The sequence below is a fragment of the Mus caroli genome, chromosome 1 (genome assembly GCF_900094665.2).
Source record: "Mus caroli chromosome 1, CAROLI_EIJ_v1.1, whole genome shotgun sequence".
In the NCBI taxonomy this organism is placed as follows: domain Eukaryota; kingdom Metazoa; phylum Chordata; class Mammalia; order Rodentia; family Muridae; genus Mus; species Mus caroli.
The window spans coordinates 98705374-98724368 of record NC_034570.1 but is presented as its reverse complement, the minus strand read 5'-3'; the positions used below and the strand labels follow the sequence as shown (position 1 = coordinate 98724368).

Below are 18995 nucleotides of genomic sequence, written 5' to 3'. Positions count from 1 at the left end.
TCACTGGAATATGTGTGTGTGTGTGTGTGTGTGTATGTGTGTGTATGTGTATGTACACGCACACTAAATATACCCACAGCTTCAAATACTGCATGTGTATCTTTCCTAAGTTTTATTATTGCAAACATTAAATTGAACCTACTTTTCTACTTGTGGCTTCCCTTTCTTCTTATTTCCTGAAGATAAGCTCCTTTTTTCAGCAGAGTGCTAGTGGAGATAAAAATAGACAGACCTCAGCTACAGCACACATTGCTATAGGTACCCTTAGCAAACACTAAAACAGCATCTTTTCCATTAAAGACTAACACATTTTCATTTCCAGCCCATTTCTGAAGTTCCCTACAGAAGCACTAAAGTGTACGTATTCTATAACAAGCAGTTAACATTAATCATGAGAAAACTGTTCTTTTATATTGGATCTCAATTTTCTGTTTTTATGACTCTAGTAAGGTCTCTTCATTTGCACTTAAACTTTCCAGAGTCCACCAGTAAGGATAATTCCACAAGTAAACATGCCCTATGTCTTAAGCTTCTGGGCAGCATGGCAAAACCTGACTTTGTCCCACCTTCCTGGCAGACATCAGGCCATCTTCACTCCTTGCCTGAGAGCAGCTGAGCACGTGAACACAACCATATACATTAGGATACTATACTGTTACTGCTGTCTTATTACATCAGTTACTGTGGTTAACTTCATACTCGGCCCAACTCACAAAGTGTATCATAGTTCTGCATGTACGTATAGGAAAAACGTAGACAGGATCTGACATCACTTAGGTTTTCAGGTACTCTGCTAAGTTCTGGGAATGTTATCTCTGTGGGCAATGGAGACTACTGTCTAAAACAGACTGTGACTGAGTGACTGCATGTGCTACAGGCCTTTGCTGAAGGTCGGGTGAATAAAACTGACCTGTCTGTCAAACTTAAGGGAGGGTCTGGACATTAGAATAGCGGGAAAGAAAGTCAGGTGGCTTTAGAAAGGAGACCTTGACAACTTACAACGTCTCAAAACAACCACAAATCCATAAAGACACACTTGGATCTGTGTACTGGTCAGATCTATCTTCTAGCCAGAACACACTTGAGGCGTGAGTCTTCTGCCCCAGTATGGTAACACATCATACCATATGCACCACAGCCTTCTCCTCTCAGCACAGGAGTTCACTTGTTACAGGCTAGAATGCACAGACACCTGACTGAACACTACAAGAAAACGTCAGTTTTAAAAACCTTATCATATCAAGATAGTGAGGCCCTCCCTCCCACCACACCCCCCCCCAAAAGAAGGAACAACTTAATGAACCCTACAACTAGAATAAAGAGTGTAGGTGTCTTACTGTAGTATTCCTACAAACAACCAAAGGTACACCTTTTCAGACCTCAGAAGATTTCAATCCTGTTTAAGAATAAAGCTTCCTGCTGAAATGCTTCCTCACATCTTTCCAGAAATCACCCGACACAGCACTTAAAGCATGCATCTCTTAGGAAGTACACAGAGCAGAATGTTTTTACCACATGACACCAAAATCAACCCGCCACATACTTGGTCAGCTGAGGACACACAGTGTTCTGAGTGTCGGATGGCCGCACAGCCTTGGTTCCTCCAATCCACAATTCCATTTTGTTCTCCATACTGCATGGTAAGGCCATCCAATGGAGAACAGCTTGTAGCAACACTGCTCATAAAAGAGAAACATATGACAATGTCAAGTCTGTCCCCGTAACCTAACCTATTTTACCATCTCAAGAAGGCTCTTAGTCTCTGGGGGTTTTTGTTCATTTTGTTTTTCTTTTGAGTATCTAGAGTTAGGTGTATGGAAAAAAAGTATACGCTCAGAAATAAGTAAATGGACAGTATCATTAATGCCTGTCCTTAGAGAGTGGTAGCACATGTACATTTGCCATTAGTGTCCTGTGACGGGGTGTCCCTGCTTCACCGGCAGTCCATTCAACAGAGGGGCTGCAGAGTCTGGATCAGCAGGGGCTGCCGATCAAGGAACTGTACAATTAGGTTTATGAAGGATCAATTTAATGTGACTGGAAATCCCCCACGGCCTAGATAATCCAGAGGATGAAGTTACTGGGTTTACACTTTGGGTGTTTAACACTGTTAATATAGAAGACAGAGAATTCTGCCAAGTCACTGAAAGAACCAAATGTAAAGTCTTCAACTATGAAGCCAGTGTAAGAATTCAACAGATGGGAAACTGAGGAAAAGAGCTGATAACAAGTTTGGTCTGAAGAAGATCCACTAAAAGAGAAAAAGATGGAACATAAAAACCTAAGAGACAAGTGGGATGGATGTGTGAGCAGCCCACACACAAGGACCTCGGGACTCTTACAAGATGGCTTCAGAGAACAGAAACTGACTATCTGAAGACATAAACTGAGAACTTTCTAAAATCAAAATATAGAAAGTTACAGAGTTTAGAAGCACAAGTAATGCAAACAGCTACAAAGTCAATCACGGACAACAGAGAAAAGCTCAAAGGCTCTAGGAGGAAAGGCTACCGAAAGAACAGCACTAAGAGTGGATCAGAGAAGGGATAGATTCAGTCCCAGGAGAGAGGAGGAACCAGGGCTGCCATAAGCAAAGGAGTCCCAAGCTCATCTACAAAGAGAGAAAGAAAGCAGTTGCCCATAGGAGGGTCCTGACTAAGAGAGCAGAACGCCTGTAGCATTTAGGTGAGGGGCAGTACTAGTAAACTAGAAATCACATCAACAATTTGATCTGCCAGAGACATCAGGTGTCAGAGATAGGCCAACGGGGTGGCACACAGCAGATGAAAACTACACAGCCAGAAGACTGTCAGTTACAGCTTCAAAGAGGCAGCAGAGAAGAAATGCCAACCCAGAATCATTCAGGGCTAAGCACAGCTCAGTAGTAGACGGCTTTGATTTGTGAGCATAGTAATACACAGTACAATACACAGTAATACAAAGTGTACACACACACACACACACATACACACACACACACACACCCCTTAACTGCATTCATTTAAAAGGAAAAACATCATAGGTGGATGCTGAGGGACAAGACAGCAGAAAGAGATCTAAATGAATGCTGGAAAGCAGTGCCACAACTTAAAACTATGAAGACAATGAAAATACAGGATGACTGTAACCCATGCAAAAGCAATAAATGAAGTTACAGTGACCTCAGTCCCTTAGAGTACTAAAGGAATCACACAAGCACAAACTGTCTGTTAAGAGGTGAAAGACGCACTGCAATTTTGGGGGCAGCTACCAGAAGAATAAAATTCAGTATGTAACTCTGAAGGCTGCCACAAGAGAAGAACTTCCCCAAAGGGCAGCAAGGAGGGGGACAAAAGGGAAACAGCACGCACGACAACTGAAAAAAAAAAAAAAAAAAAAACCAAAAACCCACCCGAGAGGAAAATGGCAGACTCACAGACAACACACAGGTGAGAAGTTGACTAAACGCTGACTGAGTGTAAGGTGTACAAAGGCATTTACACTTTAGAAGTTAGATACCTACTTCACAGCGGGACTTTTCCCAGCATGTTTCTTGTGGATGATGGTGTGCTGTAACACATCTAGGGTGGGAGAGAGAAGAGTGAATTAATTCATGACACTATATGCTACAGCAAAACACTGAAAGGATGCTCGTACTGACTGACGCAGCTGGAGTGCTCCTGCCCAGCTGTGACCTAGCTCCCAGCACACAGGGCACTTCCACTTGTTTCTGTGAGACAAGGTCTACTATATGGTCCAGGCCTGACCTTAAATCCAACTCCTGGCTTCATCCTCCGGGGTGCCAGGATTACTGTGTGCATCACCATACCGAGCTTACAGAAGATACCATAACAAATCTTCAATTGCCTAATACACTATTGAATTACCTCAAATGTTCACACCAATCTTACTCAAAATTATGCAATTTTAATAAGAGCGTGTTACTTCAAACTGAATTTACTTCAGGTAAAACTATTCCCATTAAGATTTTCAATATTTTTAAAAGTCTACAAGATCACTATCAAGTTACTCTAAAAAAGAAATGATGTATGAGATCTGACTACAGGTCACCCTTTACTCCCCTGCTCCCTTCCACAGAAGTTAACTATTACCTAACTTGCTGAAACACTATAGTGAAAGCTCCATTTTAACTACCTGTGCATGTGAGTACATTCATAAAACTCACAGAGGGCTATGGCGGGCTTTATTCTAACTGCTGCCCAGCAGACATACTTAGTATGTCTACTTAGACTACTTAGTTGAAACATTGAGGTGACTCCCTGGTATTTGTCACTACAAACCATGGTGCAGCCATGATCTCCAGCTTCACTGCATCATGCCATGTGGTCTGTGCAAACACACATGCCAATTTACATCTCATCCATAACGTCGGAGCTCCTACTGTCAATATCCTGGACATCAGACGTGAAAACAGCTTACTGGTCTGATGAATGTGCAGTGGTGTCTTGGTCCTGTCCTTCACTTTCTCAATTACCTGGCAGGCTGTGTGCTTATCGGCTTGAGGGTTTCATCATCCATACATTTCCTATTCTCCATTTTACTCACATGCTGGAATAAATTCTCCACTGATTCACATCATCCCATGATGATATCACTGATTGATCTACTGTAGAAAATCCTCCTACTTCGAGCAATTTGTCATCTTCCTGTCAACACCCTGCTAGCATATCAGCTGTAGACTGTCTTCTAAGTATCCAGGCTCTTCGGTCAGATACTAAGTTCTTGCTTAGATTAATCAAATGTATGGGCATGATCCATCTTATTGAACAAAACCTTCTCTCCTCAGGTTTACAAATAAAACTTTAAACTTTACATTTTACAAATGGTTGCTAATCCCTTGAAAGTTTTGCACATGATATATAGTGGGAGTTGATTAATATACACTTCATATAAAAAGCCAATTGTGCCAACACCATGGAGTGAGCAACCTCTTCTCTGCTCGCTGTTCTGTATGGTAATGCCATCTCTGACATCCCAATGCCCGTGTGTACCTGGGCTCTCTTTCCTTTGTTCTGACCTTGTGCCAGCGTGTGCAGACTTAGTCTAGTGACTCTACAATTACCTTCTTCTTGACTTGAAGCTTCTGAGCTGTCTTCTTTTAAGTGTTCTAATATCTTAGAAGTCTTCAGAGAGGACTGTAAGTTATCTGCAGGAAATAATTCAATACTACTAACTCTGGGAAAATTGTAATAGTGAGATAAAGAAAATCAGAATAATGATTATCCCTGTGCCCCAAGGAGAGGGAAGAGTTAATAGTGAAAGACTCTTTCTCCAAGGAAGGACCTTCAAGAACGCACAGGACTATCTGAGTGGCACCTGACACCTGCGAGGCCAAGCATGGTCACTAAGCAAAGGATGAAATGGGGAGTGCCTCTACTTTCTACTGTTACTTCCGAAAAGCCTGTAACAGCACCATGGTGACGCTGAGCTGCTCTAAACCCCACGCTCTGTTTTGTTACAGCAGAGATTATGATCAGCGCCAACCCACTGCATATTCGGACAGTAGTGGGTTCTAGACAAGAAGCCTGAAGCTACCTCAGAGTGCAGCACTGTTTGCTCAAGAGTTACTTATCTGTCAGCATATCGGACAGTGCTCTCTGACCCAGGGAAACACAAGATGGAGTCATTTTTTTAAAAGTGTGCAAATGAACCCTGACAACACTGTGCTATTTTTTAGCAGAAACAACTCACACACGTCAACCACTGAAAAGTTTCCCCTCAAGCCAAGATGTGGACATTCAGCAATATTTTACGTGTCCACTCTTCAGACAAAACTTGCTAGGCTCCTTAGCACTGCCTGTGAATTTAAAACCTGGCTAAGACCTCAAGAGACTCTGCCTTATGTCTATGTCTATGCATGTGTCCCATGTGGGTCGCTTTCCTGAGCAGGTTGATAATCTGGGGTATTAGCTTAACTTTGTTTCAACCTTTTTGAAATGAGCCAGGTGTTACTGGTAGACTATTAAAAATGCTCGCACTTTTGACTTGGGAAGAAGTCTCCAGAGCTTTAGAATAACTCTGACTTTAGTAAGTCCTGCCACTACCCAGACATAAACTCAGCCATGGAGCTGTGCACTGTATTCCAGCCAGCTAGTCCTCAGAGTCGTGCTTGTGATCCTGCCCGCTAACTACGTTCCAACATCTAAGGCACGCACACGGGCACATGTGTCTGCCACTCTAGCAGTTACACTTTCAAAGCACCTCATAGTCCATTTTCGTTTTCCCCTCTTTTTCTCCGACCTCAAACTGAGGAGGCATGTACTTTCTTTTCCTTTATGTATAGAAAAATGACAACTGAAATCAGAAGGAAAGGTTTCAAGAAAAAAATGTTCCTCAAAATATTGGCTTAAAGTGAGTAGAAATCACCTATGCAACATATCAGCATTATTGGCCAAATAAAAGCCAGGCTGAAGAGAGGTGCAATGCTGAACATGAGACAGGAGGGATGAACACTGAAACCAGGAAAGCAAACAGTACACAGAAACAAGACTCAGACAACGTCCTGAGGACATCACATTCAGTCTGGTATTGACCAGTGTGATCTGGAGGGGCAGTGACAGCAATGGACACAGAGACACAACAGTGAGCTACAGGGCTCCAGGAAGAGCTGAACTTTCAAGTAGCTACAGACTAAGGGGCCCAAGGGAAGCTCGAGGACTTTAATATAAACATTCAGGTTTCTTACCAAACTTTTCAAGTTTTCATCAGAGGATTAACAATTAAGTTTATCCACAGAATAGTCCTGGGATAAGGTAGACTCTATGTAAACAGCAGACTTTTGTAGTCCTTGAATAAAACACAGCCTATCTGAAAACATCCACAGAAAGGATGGGCGGGACAAGGAGAGCATCCTTGCCTGGCATAGGCTGGTCTTTAGATATGCTGCTGTGCAGACAATGAGATGCACACGGATAAGGAATGGGGAAGTCAGCACTAGAGGGTCCTATAGGAGGAGGGGACAGTGCACATCCTGCCCCAGTACGGCCAACTTCTCAGCTCTCTACACCTGCTCTGCCAAGGAACTGGAGGGCCCACTTTCTCCTGGGAACCAGTCTACCTGGTCCTATTATCTTTTCTGTATCATTATCTTTTAAGGTGCAGTATAAAAAAGACACATATTTCTCAATTGCATGTCTCTATTCCTTAACTTATAAATAAAATGTTTTACATTTGAATAACAGGATGACATATGAAAACCAAACAACAAACAAACCCCATAAAAAACAAAACACAAACCAAAACAAACAAAAACACTTGCAATATCTCCACAGAGCAACAGAGGGCACTTACTGAAATTGTGTTGAGACTCCGATGAGATCGACCGAAAAAAGCTGCGGACTTTGTGACTCTGAAGGAAAGCCTGGGGTGAGGTTGAAAACAGCTGCCTGTGTAAGAAAGAAAGTCACATCACTTGGCAGTGTCCATATCTGTAGTCACAGTTCAGATTAAAAACCAACATAACTGAGTATGCATTGAAGCAGAGGAGAGTGTGTGTGTGTGTGGGGGGGGGGGGGTAAATGCAGTGCATAAGCCAAACCTTTCCCCAAAGAAAGGATTATTTTCTAATATATTTCTGCAGGAGTGGGAAAACTTTTTAACAAAAACCATTTGCAAGAATCTACTAAAAAGATTTTTTTTTTATGGGGAAGTTTCAACTTGACAAAAAAACAAACAAAAGGGTTCAGCTGTTTGCTTAGATGGTTCAAAAGCTGCCTTTACTCAGAGAAGACCTGTAAGCTTCCTCTTCCTCACATTGTTTATCATATGGCTGTCCTATCACGGGACCTCCTTATGCTAGGAGAGGCTGAGGAGTTTGAAATGACGAAGATTCTGGAAAATGGTGAGCATAGTGGTGGCTCCTACCACACCGTAAGGCATGTTAAATAAGCATCACACCATGGCCTAACTTAGGATCCTACAGGGAGGTCTGGGCATGGAACTTCCTACCCTTACACAGTTGGGAAAGAACTTTACCACCAAGCTGTGTCCCGGCCTCCTGTTTACTTATGTTTCCTAATTCTTATTTTGAGATAGGGTCTCAATAATAGTCCAGAATTGCCCTGAACTCCTGTAGCCTAAGCTAACCTGGGTGACTGTAGGTGTGTCCTGCTAGAACCAGTGTTATTTAGATTCTCTTTTCAAAGTCCAAGTCCTAGAATTAAACAAACAAAAACCCTATTCTAAGTACTTCTTCAGAAATAGGTCTCATTTGTCCATCTTGTCTTGATCCTGAACTCAAGTCATCTTCCTGTCTCAGGGCCCCAGGGCTATAGGTCACACCATCATGTCCAGCTTTTATAAACAATGTTGAAATAAGAAATGGCATAACATTCTAAATGTCCTTTTCCTACATGGCTACTGAGCTATCCCTGACAGTTAACCAACAATCTGGAAATTACCTTCCAATCTTAAAAGAGATAGATGAGACACAAAACAAAGACTGAGCTGAGGTAGCATCTGAAATTTTATTTTAACCTTCACAGCTAAACAACACAAAAACCAAATTGTTAATGTTAATTCACATTTCTTTCAAAGAGCTAAGAAACTCACATATATCTAAGCAGATATATGAATGAAACTACATGATCTCATACATAAGCTGCTAAGCTCTACAGGATGACAGAAAGGAAGCAACCCTAAGCCACGAGGCAACCGCCCACCTAGCCAATCAGCCAGTTCTCAAACCTGGGCCTCCAAGCTTGCCCGGCTGCAGAAGGCCTTGCCTGGATCGTGCAGTGCTCTGAATATGACATTCTTACTATTTCAGGCAGTATACCAATTTCCAATACTCTCTCCTCAGCAATTAACCACATATCTGGAAGTGTTTTAGGTACGAAAATGGTATATTTGTCAACACTAGAGAAACACTAGGCTACAAAGCAGATGGGACAGACCATGGAATCCCTCACAGTGGCTTAAAGATGCATACGTTGGTGCTGCCTATGCTCTCAGGACTTGTAAAGTAGAAGCGTAAGGAATGGCTACAAGTCTGAGGCCACTCTGGTCTTCATGACAAGCTCCAGGCCAGCCAGGACTATGCTATATGACTGTTTCACAACACAAAGCAGAGGATTAAAAGTTTAATTTAGGAGGTAACTGAATTGCAGATCTGTAATTACAGGCAAAGAAAATACTAAAACATCAACAAAAATTATCTGAGCAAGAGCGATCTATTCTTTCTCTCTGAATTTCCACATAGCCTTCACTGAACAACTGGCATTATCATGGAAACACACACTAGGCAAAGAGAGAGTCACTGCACATCAAGCATTATGGATTACTGAGTTTCGCTTAGGAAGCTGCACCCCTCTTCACTGTGAAGCACAACAGAGGAGCTTCTGTCCACTACTAGTTAGTATAGATGGTCTGTCTGGGTTCTTCTGTCCACTACTAGTTAGTATAGATGGTCTGTCTGGGTTCTTCTGTCCACTACTAGTTAGTATAGATGGTCTGTCTGGGTTCCAAGCACACACTGATGCCAATGTGGACAGGAACAGTGTGTACTGACCTTCAGTCCATGTAAGGTCACATTCTGTTGCCATTCACACACCAGAGGCTGCCATCTGGGTGCTGCATGCTCACTCCCAGGAGGCCTAGGCTCATGCTGCCAGATATGCCCTAGCCCCACTGCTCAGCTGGACGCAGTTCTCAGAGTACTGGATCAGTCACAGAGACACTCTGTGAATCACCAGCACGTCCTGGAGCTTGCTGCACTCAGAATCCCCTGCCCACCCCAGTACTGGAGAATAAGGAACCACACTTTCACAAGGTCCCCAAGAAATGTACAAGCTCTCAGGAATTCAATTATTCTACAACTTTATCCACCTGCTCTTACCCAGAATGCTCTCTGGTCCACTCCTATTCCTTTCTCCTCCTACACTCTTCCACTGTGTCCTCTGAGACTCCACAGATTAGTGGCTATAGGTTGCATCTCCTTATTCTCCCTGAACTCAAGGCTCTGCCTTTCTTCAGACCTGTTCTGGTGGAAGGTGCTTGTCACCAAGCACTGATGTGCCTGCAAGCCCTTGCCTTGTCCTTTAGCCCCCCGCACCCCCATTTTACCCAGTCTATACCCATCAAGTCACCTACCAACTTTTAGATCCACCTTCTCATTCAGGTTTGAAACCAGTCTGTGTCCCTCCCTCCCATGCCTCATCATGCATCACTGCGTGATGCGAGTGTCTGCAAGGGCAGCTATTCTGGGCTCCATCACATTCCAGCCCTTTGCTCCCACCGTTACATTATGGATTTAGTGATACAATGGTAATGCATCCATCCCAGATTTCTGCCTAGCTTTACTGTGGAGCAACCTTGCCTTCCCCATCCTGGGCCACACTGATCTCAGGAACACTCTAGAAGCCTGAGGAGTTCTGTTTAGGTTCTAAAGGCAAACCAGGAGTCTCACATATGCCCCAAGCCACACAGTCATACTTTCACTTAACTCTACTTAGTGACTAAGTTGCTAGTAAAACATCAATTGCTTTCTTAACAGCTTGGAGCAGAAAAGCTGGGATGTCCAGCATGATAAGCAACTGCTCCACCCCAGGATATACGTCTTAGCAGATTGCCATGGCACCCACTCCCAGCACTGTCTGTTCTACACCATCAGATTCACTTACCCTACCCTTCCCGATTCAGCTTAGATGCTCACTTTTCCAAAACTGAACAACTTTCCCCAGACCCCCTTCCTTGCCTCTCCATTCAGGACAAATGCAACCACTCGCCTTCTTTACACTTGGGACTGGAACTGCCGAAAGGATTTCTTTCAGATGAACACAACAGGGGAACTGATGTCATTATGAACGAACTGACCTGAACTTTAGGTCAACCCATTCCATGCAGCAACTCAGTACCCTTCACTCAGCTAGTCCTTTAGCCTTTGCACGTGCTGGATTTTGTTTTGTTTTAAAGACATGCCTTACTATGTAGACCACACGGGCCTTGAATTCAGTTCCATGGTTTTATCCAGTGCTGGGATTAAAAGTGTTGGCCTCCACACCCAGCCTACAGAATTGTGAGCTCTTCCTCTCCAGCATTGGTTGCTTCACCTTGAATCCCTCCTGCCTTATGCAAGCCATACATCAGGGATGATACAGTCACCTTTCCAGTTCCCGTCACAAAACAGGTTACCTTGTTTATACATACACTCTCGAATTTGAGAGGAAGGGGAAGGCTATATCACCCATTATCTGTACTACCCCTGACCCTTGCACACACAGGAGTGAACACAAACACAGGACACCATATTTAACCATCTAGTAATACATACATTCCCAAGGGTGCAACAACTTCACAAGACCTGACCTTAAGCAGCACCGGGCTCCAAGAAAGCACATGGAAGTAAACGTGTGCTGGGAAAGGTCTGTCTGTCTGTCTTTCTGTCTGTCTGTCTATCTGTCTCCCTCTCTCTTTCCCTCCCTCCCTCCCCATTTCACTGGGCTACTTAGTCTCTCCCAAGCCTAGCTACTGGACAGGATGTCCTTAATAAAATTTCATAGAACACAAAAAAGAAACAAGCCCCCCCAGGTTTAACTCATTATCCATCACGGTTAAAAGGAACCAACGTTATGTTGGTAGATAAGCAGGAATACAGTGAAGACAGGGCTGCTGTCTTCTCCAGTGAGCCGAGAGCCCAGTACCAGAGTCCATCTCACAAACTCCCTCAATAGTCTGTGCTAGCACCCGAGGCCAGGTGCTGAGGCCGCTTGTTACCTTAGGATGGGCTCCAGGTCAGGCTGGCGCCGCTCTTCCCTCCTTAGAGAACCCTGATTCAGGGCTTTTAAGATGGTCTTGTCAAAACTCTCAGAAGAGAATTCCTTTGGAAGCTGCAAGGGAAAAAACATAATATCCAGCACTAAGATTTTACCTGCTGAACAACTATAAACAAACGTAAATGCCTTCTCTTCATTAACTATCTCAAAGCCTTCTTTCCAAGGCTGAAGTTATACAGGTCTGTGTGTAGGAAGCACATCTCTCAGGACTAGCCAAAGTATATGGGAAACCCAAGTATCCAGCATGCCTACAGTGTCCAGCATACAGATCTCACACGCAAGCTCTCTTCCCTGTTTGAAGTGGCATTTATACAAAGCTTCAAGGTAAACCTGGCATTCTGCATAGTACAGCTGGCGCTTTAAGCCTGGGATACTCTTCTGTAAAGTGTTCTCTCTGCCTCTATTGTTATCAGTTTCATGCTTCCTTTCCGCTTCTCTCACCTTAATCTCAGGCAGTGGTGAACAATTAAATGTTATCTGCCAAATAAAGAACCAAGATATGAAAGCTGGGTCAACTCCTTGCAATTTTATTTACACCAAAAACATCCCTCAGAGCTGGTGAGATGGTTCGCTCAAGGCTAAAGACTTCCTCAAGCCCAGGTAGAAGTAGACACAAAGAAAGGACTCTTCAAGCATGCCTCTGACCTCTACGTGTAGACATACACTGCCCACATAAAAAACAAAACAAACCACTCTTTAGAGTTTTTCTCAACATGACGGATGTATCCTTTAAGCAGTGTGCTAGAATCTATAAGAAACTATCATCCAACCAAGAAAAAAAAACGTAAACAAAACTCTTACTACATTATTTAACTTGTTTAATTTAAAAATATTCCAAAATATTCTAAAACTAACTCTTTTAAAAATTCAGTTTTGACATTTAGGATTAACTTCTGTATTACTGTCACTTTCACTTAAATCCAGAATAAAGGGAAGAGTAGAGTCACACAACCTATTCTTTATAAAAGCAGTCTGTATGACATCCGTGATCTGTGCATTCATCATGTCTAGCACAGTGGCATGGCACGGCACGGGATGCTTGGTCAGTATGCGCTGGTCCATGTGGAGAGGTCAAAGAGTCAGCGGATCCTCACCCTCACTATGGAATCATGTGCTCGGGACACCACCCCGGAGAAACAAACTCTGAACTGATACATTTTCCACATGGACACTACTAATTTCAACAATGATACTTTGACAATAGCATTTTAATACATTTTTGACACTGGGAATTTTTACTAGTTTTGAACATGATTTTATTTAGTACGTATAGCGCATGCACATATATATGTATGAACCTGTGCATACAAGTGCGTGGGCAAGGTGTGGAGGACAGAAGATGACACCGAGTGTTTTCCACCTCATCTTTTGAGACAGGGTCTCCCCTCCCTGAATTGGCTAGAGCTGGCCAGTGATTTCAGGGATCTACCTGTCCCTCAACACGCTGGTGCTAGGGCTACGAACATGGCTGACCACACTCAGCTTTTACATGGATGTTCTTGCTTACGTGGCAAACATGTTTACAAGTGAACTACCTTGTAGTTCACTACCTCAGTGCCGTAATTTCTATGGAGTACATATATGCTGACAAAGAAAACCAGAGATGTTTGGCAGAGATGTCTATTTCAAGTTTCAAACCACTGATAGTTGCTTTACATACCAGGACTATATCACACAAAGTGCCACCAGATCAATGATCAAGGTTACATTACTGGGTTGAGGTTGGACATGCATCAGTATGCAACCTAGTTTATTTCCATGTTGTTTTTCTCTTCATTTCCAGGGCCCATTTAGCTGGAAGGGAATTTTTTCCTAAAAATAAAGGTTTACAGTATGTCTTTTCTATCCTATGTAACATGGGATTTTTCTTCTCTTTCCATCTTAGTCATAACAGATCCAGCCTCCCATTTCCTCTGTACAATCTCAGTGTAATGAAAGGTTTTGTACCTAGATACAAGTTTCTCTTAAAAAACAACACTAAAGTTGAATATGCAACCATTTACCTTTATTTAATCTTTCTTATTAATAAAAAGGTTGCAAGAATAAACTGTTGATTCACAACAGGGAGTTGCTGCCTTCACCTTAAGAAGTCTTCTAAGAGTACCAGCAGCACTAACGGTTGTCACAGGGGTAGGGGGAATGGCCTTATTTGTAACCATCTTAGTCTCCTGTTGCATGGCTTTGGATCTTGCCTGGAGGTCTGGACAGCATCACTGACATTGCTGACTACCATTCGTCAGCTAAGAATCTTTGGGAGCTCCATCAGCCACCCTCTCCTATGCACTGACAGCCTGCACAGACAAGCTTTGCGGCAACCCGCTCGCTCATCATGGCCCTGGCACCCAAGGAGCTTGAGGAACACAACAACTGTTCACATGAGTGGATCAGGCTTCTCTCCATGTTCATGAGAGCCCATATCCCTTTCCTTACTTCAGGAAGCAGGGCACCATGAGGCAGACCCTCATTGAAGAAGTCCTTCACTCTGAAAAGGGGGCAATCAATTTAAACTGTGCTATAAATCCCAGTGCTGTATTTCTTACCAATCCACTGCCTTCAGACTTTAATAGACTACAATTGTGATATCAAGACCCTGAAGAAAGCCAGGTTGCCACCTCTCCACATTTGGAGGGACGCTTGGGCTTGGAGGCCATGAAGAGACCACTCAAACACTGTCACCTGAACCACAGGATTCTGGTTTGGTTTCAATCTTAAACGTTACATTAGCTCTGGAGTCTTTAAAGCAGACTCCACATGCATGGAATACTTTTCTTTTCATGATTAGAAATGGCTGGGTCTGGTTTGATTAAAAAGCCTCAATCTAGACAGTGCGCAGCACAGCTCCAGAAACAGCTTGCAGGATGCACACTAGAAGTGCATTAGCAGTTGCTCCACTCAGACTGTTAGGACAGTGAGTGTCTGGAGCATACTCTTTTAGGGGCTGCAGTACATTCCTGAGGTAGGTAGTATCTATACTGTATGCTCTATTGACACTTATAAAACTCCCTACAACATACAGTCCATCCCATTCAAGAAGTCAGCACGCATCTAAACTCCTACTCGGTTCCTGGTTATTATTTCAGGAACTGCGGATACTTCATCGAAGGAGAAATAAACTCACAGAGCTGCTGTGATAATATGAAAAACAAACTGGAGGGGGGCCAGAACATGGAGGGCAGAAGCAGCTGTTCTCACGAATCGAGAACTCAGCAACCCCAACCTCACTCACTCAACACCACCTGCCCACACAGCACCACTGAACAGGTGCTCAGGACAGTTCTGCTCTCATTTCTACAACGTTCAAGATGCAGGCCGTCAGCCTGGGGCATAGAGGACAAGAGGCAATTCCGTTTTAGGAAGACAGTGCAGATTACTCCAGGTAAGAGTAGAGGTCATGCACTTAAGAAAACTGCATCAGTCACCTGCTAACTAAGCTGAGGGTTAATTCCCATGGCCCTGAAGAATGAGAAGGCATTTGGGGCTTTGTTGTTAAGCACTTAGCTTTTATGTAATCTGTCAGGACAGCATGGCTGGAGCTTAGGGGGAAACCCCAAGGAAGGAGACTGCTAGACGGAAGGTAGAGCCTTGCAGTGGGTTCTGTTTTGAGGACAGACAAAAAGGTGGCCACATCACACACAAGTTGGCATCAAGTAACATGGCTTTGACAGGTGGCAGTGTCTGGCTCCACTAAGAACTTCAGCCCTCTCTCTGTACCTCTGGAACTCATTCTTCAGCACTAGGATTGTGCCCCGAAGAAAACAGAAGAAAAAGAGAGACAAGTGTTCCTGTTCCAAATCCAAATGGTGGATGATCATAACTGCCTATTTAACTCACATTCAGTGCTGGTAAATGTATCCTATCAAGACATAAGAGAGCTTGTGAGAAGCAGAAGAGATTTGAAAATGTATGCAAAGAAAAGAGGCAGACCCAACCCACTTGCTCAAACCATCAGAAGGCTGTGAGGGACTATCTCCCTGCTGCAGTGTGGCCTGGATCACAGCCACTCTGTCCCGACACCTTTGATTGTTCCTGTGAGTCATGCTCATGATGCCAGCCCTTCTACTGCTGCCTTCTTTCTTGTCTAGGACGGATAGGAGGGTCACAGGCTTGGGTGACTAGACATGAATGAAGCTCACCCCATCTTTACAAGCAGGCGGTCGGTACGTGAATAGTTTAGAGAGTTGTCAGCCCCTAATGGAGAGACTCTAGAAACCAAGAGTAAAACCCTGAACAGCAGTTTTGCTATACTTAAGAGCAGTGCTTTATTTAATCATCATCAAAAGAGAGAGCAAAACCTTGGAACACACAGCCCTAAATGGAATGTCTTCATCAAACCCCTCCCCTCAGAGCTCAGGAGACCCTGTGGAAGAGAAGGCAGAAAGAGTTTAAGAGCCAGAGGGGATGAGGACACCAGAAGAGTAAGCTCTAAATCAGGTGAGCAAAGCTCGGACGATCTCAGAGACCGAAGCCACAAGCCGGGGCCTGCCCAGGTGGCTCTGTGTATATAATATGGCTTGCAGTTTCTTTACTGGACTCTCGGGTGTGAGAACAAATGGATTTCTGGTCCTTGTGCCTTCTCGTGGGCTTGTTTCCTTCTGTTGGGTTGCCTTGTCCAATTTCAACACGGTAGATTTTGTTTTATCTTATTATACTTGTTATCTCTTAGCAGCCTGTTCTTTTCTAATGAGAGACAGAAAAGAGTGGATCTGGATGGATGGGAGGGGAGGCGGTGAGTAATGGGGGAAGCTGTATGATATATGAGAAAAAAATCTATTTTTTATAAAATAGGAGGAGAGGGGTGTGGGAGAATTCAGTTTAAAACAAGCCATAGGAAAAAGAAACTATTTAATTGGCTTAATAGATACCAACTAACAAATCCAGCAAACTAATGTTTTGACAGCATGTCAAAGTGTGTGTCAGAGAACTAGGCTCCAGAATTCTTCTGGAAGCTAACAGACTGGTGAGAATCAGCACCTTGCAGAGTTAAGAATCAACACAGACACAAATGATCTGAACAGGCACACAAGGTGAATCCCAGCAAAATCTTCAGAGCTGGTGCGTGGTGAGGACACTTTCACACAAGGCTTGGTGAGTGAGTCAGGACTACTTCCTGTTTCTGGATTTCCCAGCTTTCTCTCCCTGTCAACAATAAACTGTGAAGTGTTTGCTTACTGAGCAATGGTTATTTATTGACCACACAGACGTAGTTCCCCCTTCTAGGAGGTCTTTCGTTTTTGTCAATTACATCTGATTAGTACTGCTATTCAAGGGAACAGGTAAGGATGTGCAGAAAACAAACTTGCCAAAGGTAATTCCACCATCTTCCACGTCCCGATAGCATTCAGACACTTTTGAAAGTAGGGTGGGGGAAGGATGAACTCCAAGGAAAAAAGGAGCGAAGTTCAAGCAGAGCCCACAGAGGAGAACCTGAGTGTGTTAGGTACCACAGGAAAATGAGCCTCATCTCACTGCAGATGAGCACCTCTGTAGAGGACTAAGAATGGGGACCTATTTTCTAAAGCCATTTCTTCTGCTACTTATACTGGTAACAAGGTAAGAAGACACACAGGGTAACATTTTCTACACCTCTATTCATCCGAGCTTGGAGGTAACCTATGTGTGTTTTAATTTTCTTGGTGATTCTTTTGACATTGAAACTTTAGGAATCTCTATAGCATATACAAATCTTAACAACAAAATCTATAATTTTACCTTCAGTAGAAATTCCTGTAGTTCTTGGTGGGTTTTTGTTACTGTTGTGACTGAAAGGTCAGACCAATTTACCTGATTTAAGAAAACACACATATTGTATGGTTATTGCTTAGGCAGGAACTGGCTGGGGAAAAAGCCATGTGTAAAACAAAAGGCCTTAAATTTAAGATTAGCAATCAGAGATATAAAGTTCAGCTAGCGTTCTCTCATAGTTTCTGACATTGTACAGAAAAAAGTTTTCCAGTAATTCTTTTTAAATTGTATTTTTCAAAAAGCAGTATTAAAATGTAACTGCTTTGATAATTTCCAGGAACTAATTTTTCAGAAATGTCTTGCTTTTTTGGTTAAGTAGAAAAATGATACAATGACAGGGTAGATCCAAAAGACCCAAGTCCTGTCTCCTTAGGCTCACTAAATGTATGGCTACAAGAGAAGCAGAATGAGGGAATTTTATCTTCTCAAAAGATTTAACATGCTTTAAGTCCTAGCAAGATGCTTGGGCAAGCATCATTACCTGCATTTTCAGATGAAGAAAAGGAGGGAAGTATGGCCCAAAAGGACCAGGATCTAGGACTGCAATCAGCTGTGCTGCACTGCCTCCTGGACCCTTAGAATTCTGTGGACTTTAATTTCCACTGTACAACTGTAAAGTAGGTGACTATTCGAGATACACTAATATCTAAGTTTTATCACTTAATCATATCACTTTTAATGTACTTTTTAAATGCATAAAAATGCTATGTAGCAACCCTTTCTGACTGGTTATTTCTTAAATGAAAAATATCTACCTGAGCAGGTGAATACAGGAGTAGACATGGCAACTGATGTCTGAGTTCAGTCGCATGTCAGCGTCACATAAAACCAAACAAATATGTAAGAATTTCTACCAGTGTTTACTTCAAAGAGAGAGACTGGGCCTGAAACAAGAGTAGCTGGTGTTAAGAAGGCTCTCCAGAGAGGGAGCATTTGAGCCAGATGTTAGCTGTGCTTTGGTCCAGGGTAAGGAGAAAGGTCTTAGAGAAAAGCTGTGAGTTCCAACAACTAAAGGAGAAGCCAGCATGCCGAGTTTCAAGGGCAAAGAGGCAACCAAATACCCCAAAAGTGAGACACATGGAAATTGGAAACAGAAATCACAAAGTCAAGGATTTTTCTCCTTCAAAGTAGAAGTTTTGAAAATCATTCAACAAATATACTGGCAAGGCAGACACTATAGGACGGCAGAGATGAGGACACCCACTTCCATAAGACGCTTTGCTCAAGGATCTGTGGAAGCTATAGTGGTAGTAATCTGCAGAGGAAGGAGAAAGCACTTTATCAGAGGGAGGGAAGTCGAGGAAAGTGGGAAGCTGGAACATGGTCAGTGGTGCTGTGAGAACCCTGGCCTCACTGCAGGCAGTCTGAGTATATGTGATGCAACCGCACAGGGCTCAACAGTGAAGCTGCAGCAGTGGGAAGCAAGAACCAGGCCTGCGGTTCACAGCCAACAAGATGACAAAGGCACACAGCAGGGATGAA

The 18995-nt window shown here is 43.3% G+C and overlaps 1 protein-coding gene across 3 annotated transcripts in view; it reads right to left on the bottom strand.

Annotated features, from left to right (window-relative positions):
* Zcchc2 (zinc finger CCHC-type containing 2) overlaps positions 1-18995 on the bottom strand; it is a 46036-nt gene that overhangs the window by 11958 nt on the left and 15083 nt on the right. For all 3 annotated transcript variants that reach the window (XR_003835978.1, XM_021154251.2, XM_021154302.2), the window contains exons 4-10: positions 17481-17552; positions 11713-11825; positions 7291-7385; positions 5063-5146; positions 3503-3560; positions 1544-1676; positions 143-207 (exon numbers count right to left, since the gene is read on the bottom strand). Coding sequence is in view for 2 of the 3 variants with exons in the window: in XM_021154251.2 (XP_021009910.1) it covers positions 143-207; positions 1544-1676; positions 3503-3560; positions 5063-5146; positions 7291-7385; positions 11713-11825; positions 17481-17552 (620 nt within the window). In the remaining variant the exon portion in view is untranslated. The remainder of the gene's footprint in view (positions 1-142; positions 208-1543; positions 1677-3502; positions 3561-5062; positions 5147-7290; positions 7386-11712; positions 11826-17480; positions 17553-18995) is intronic.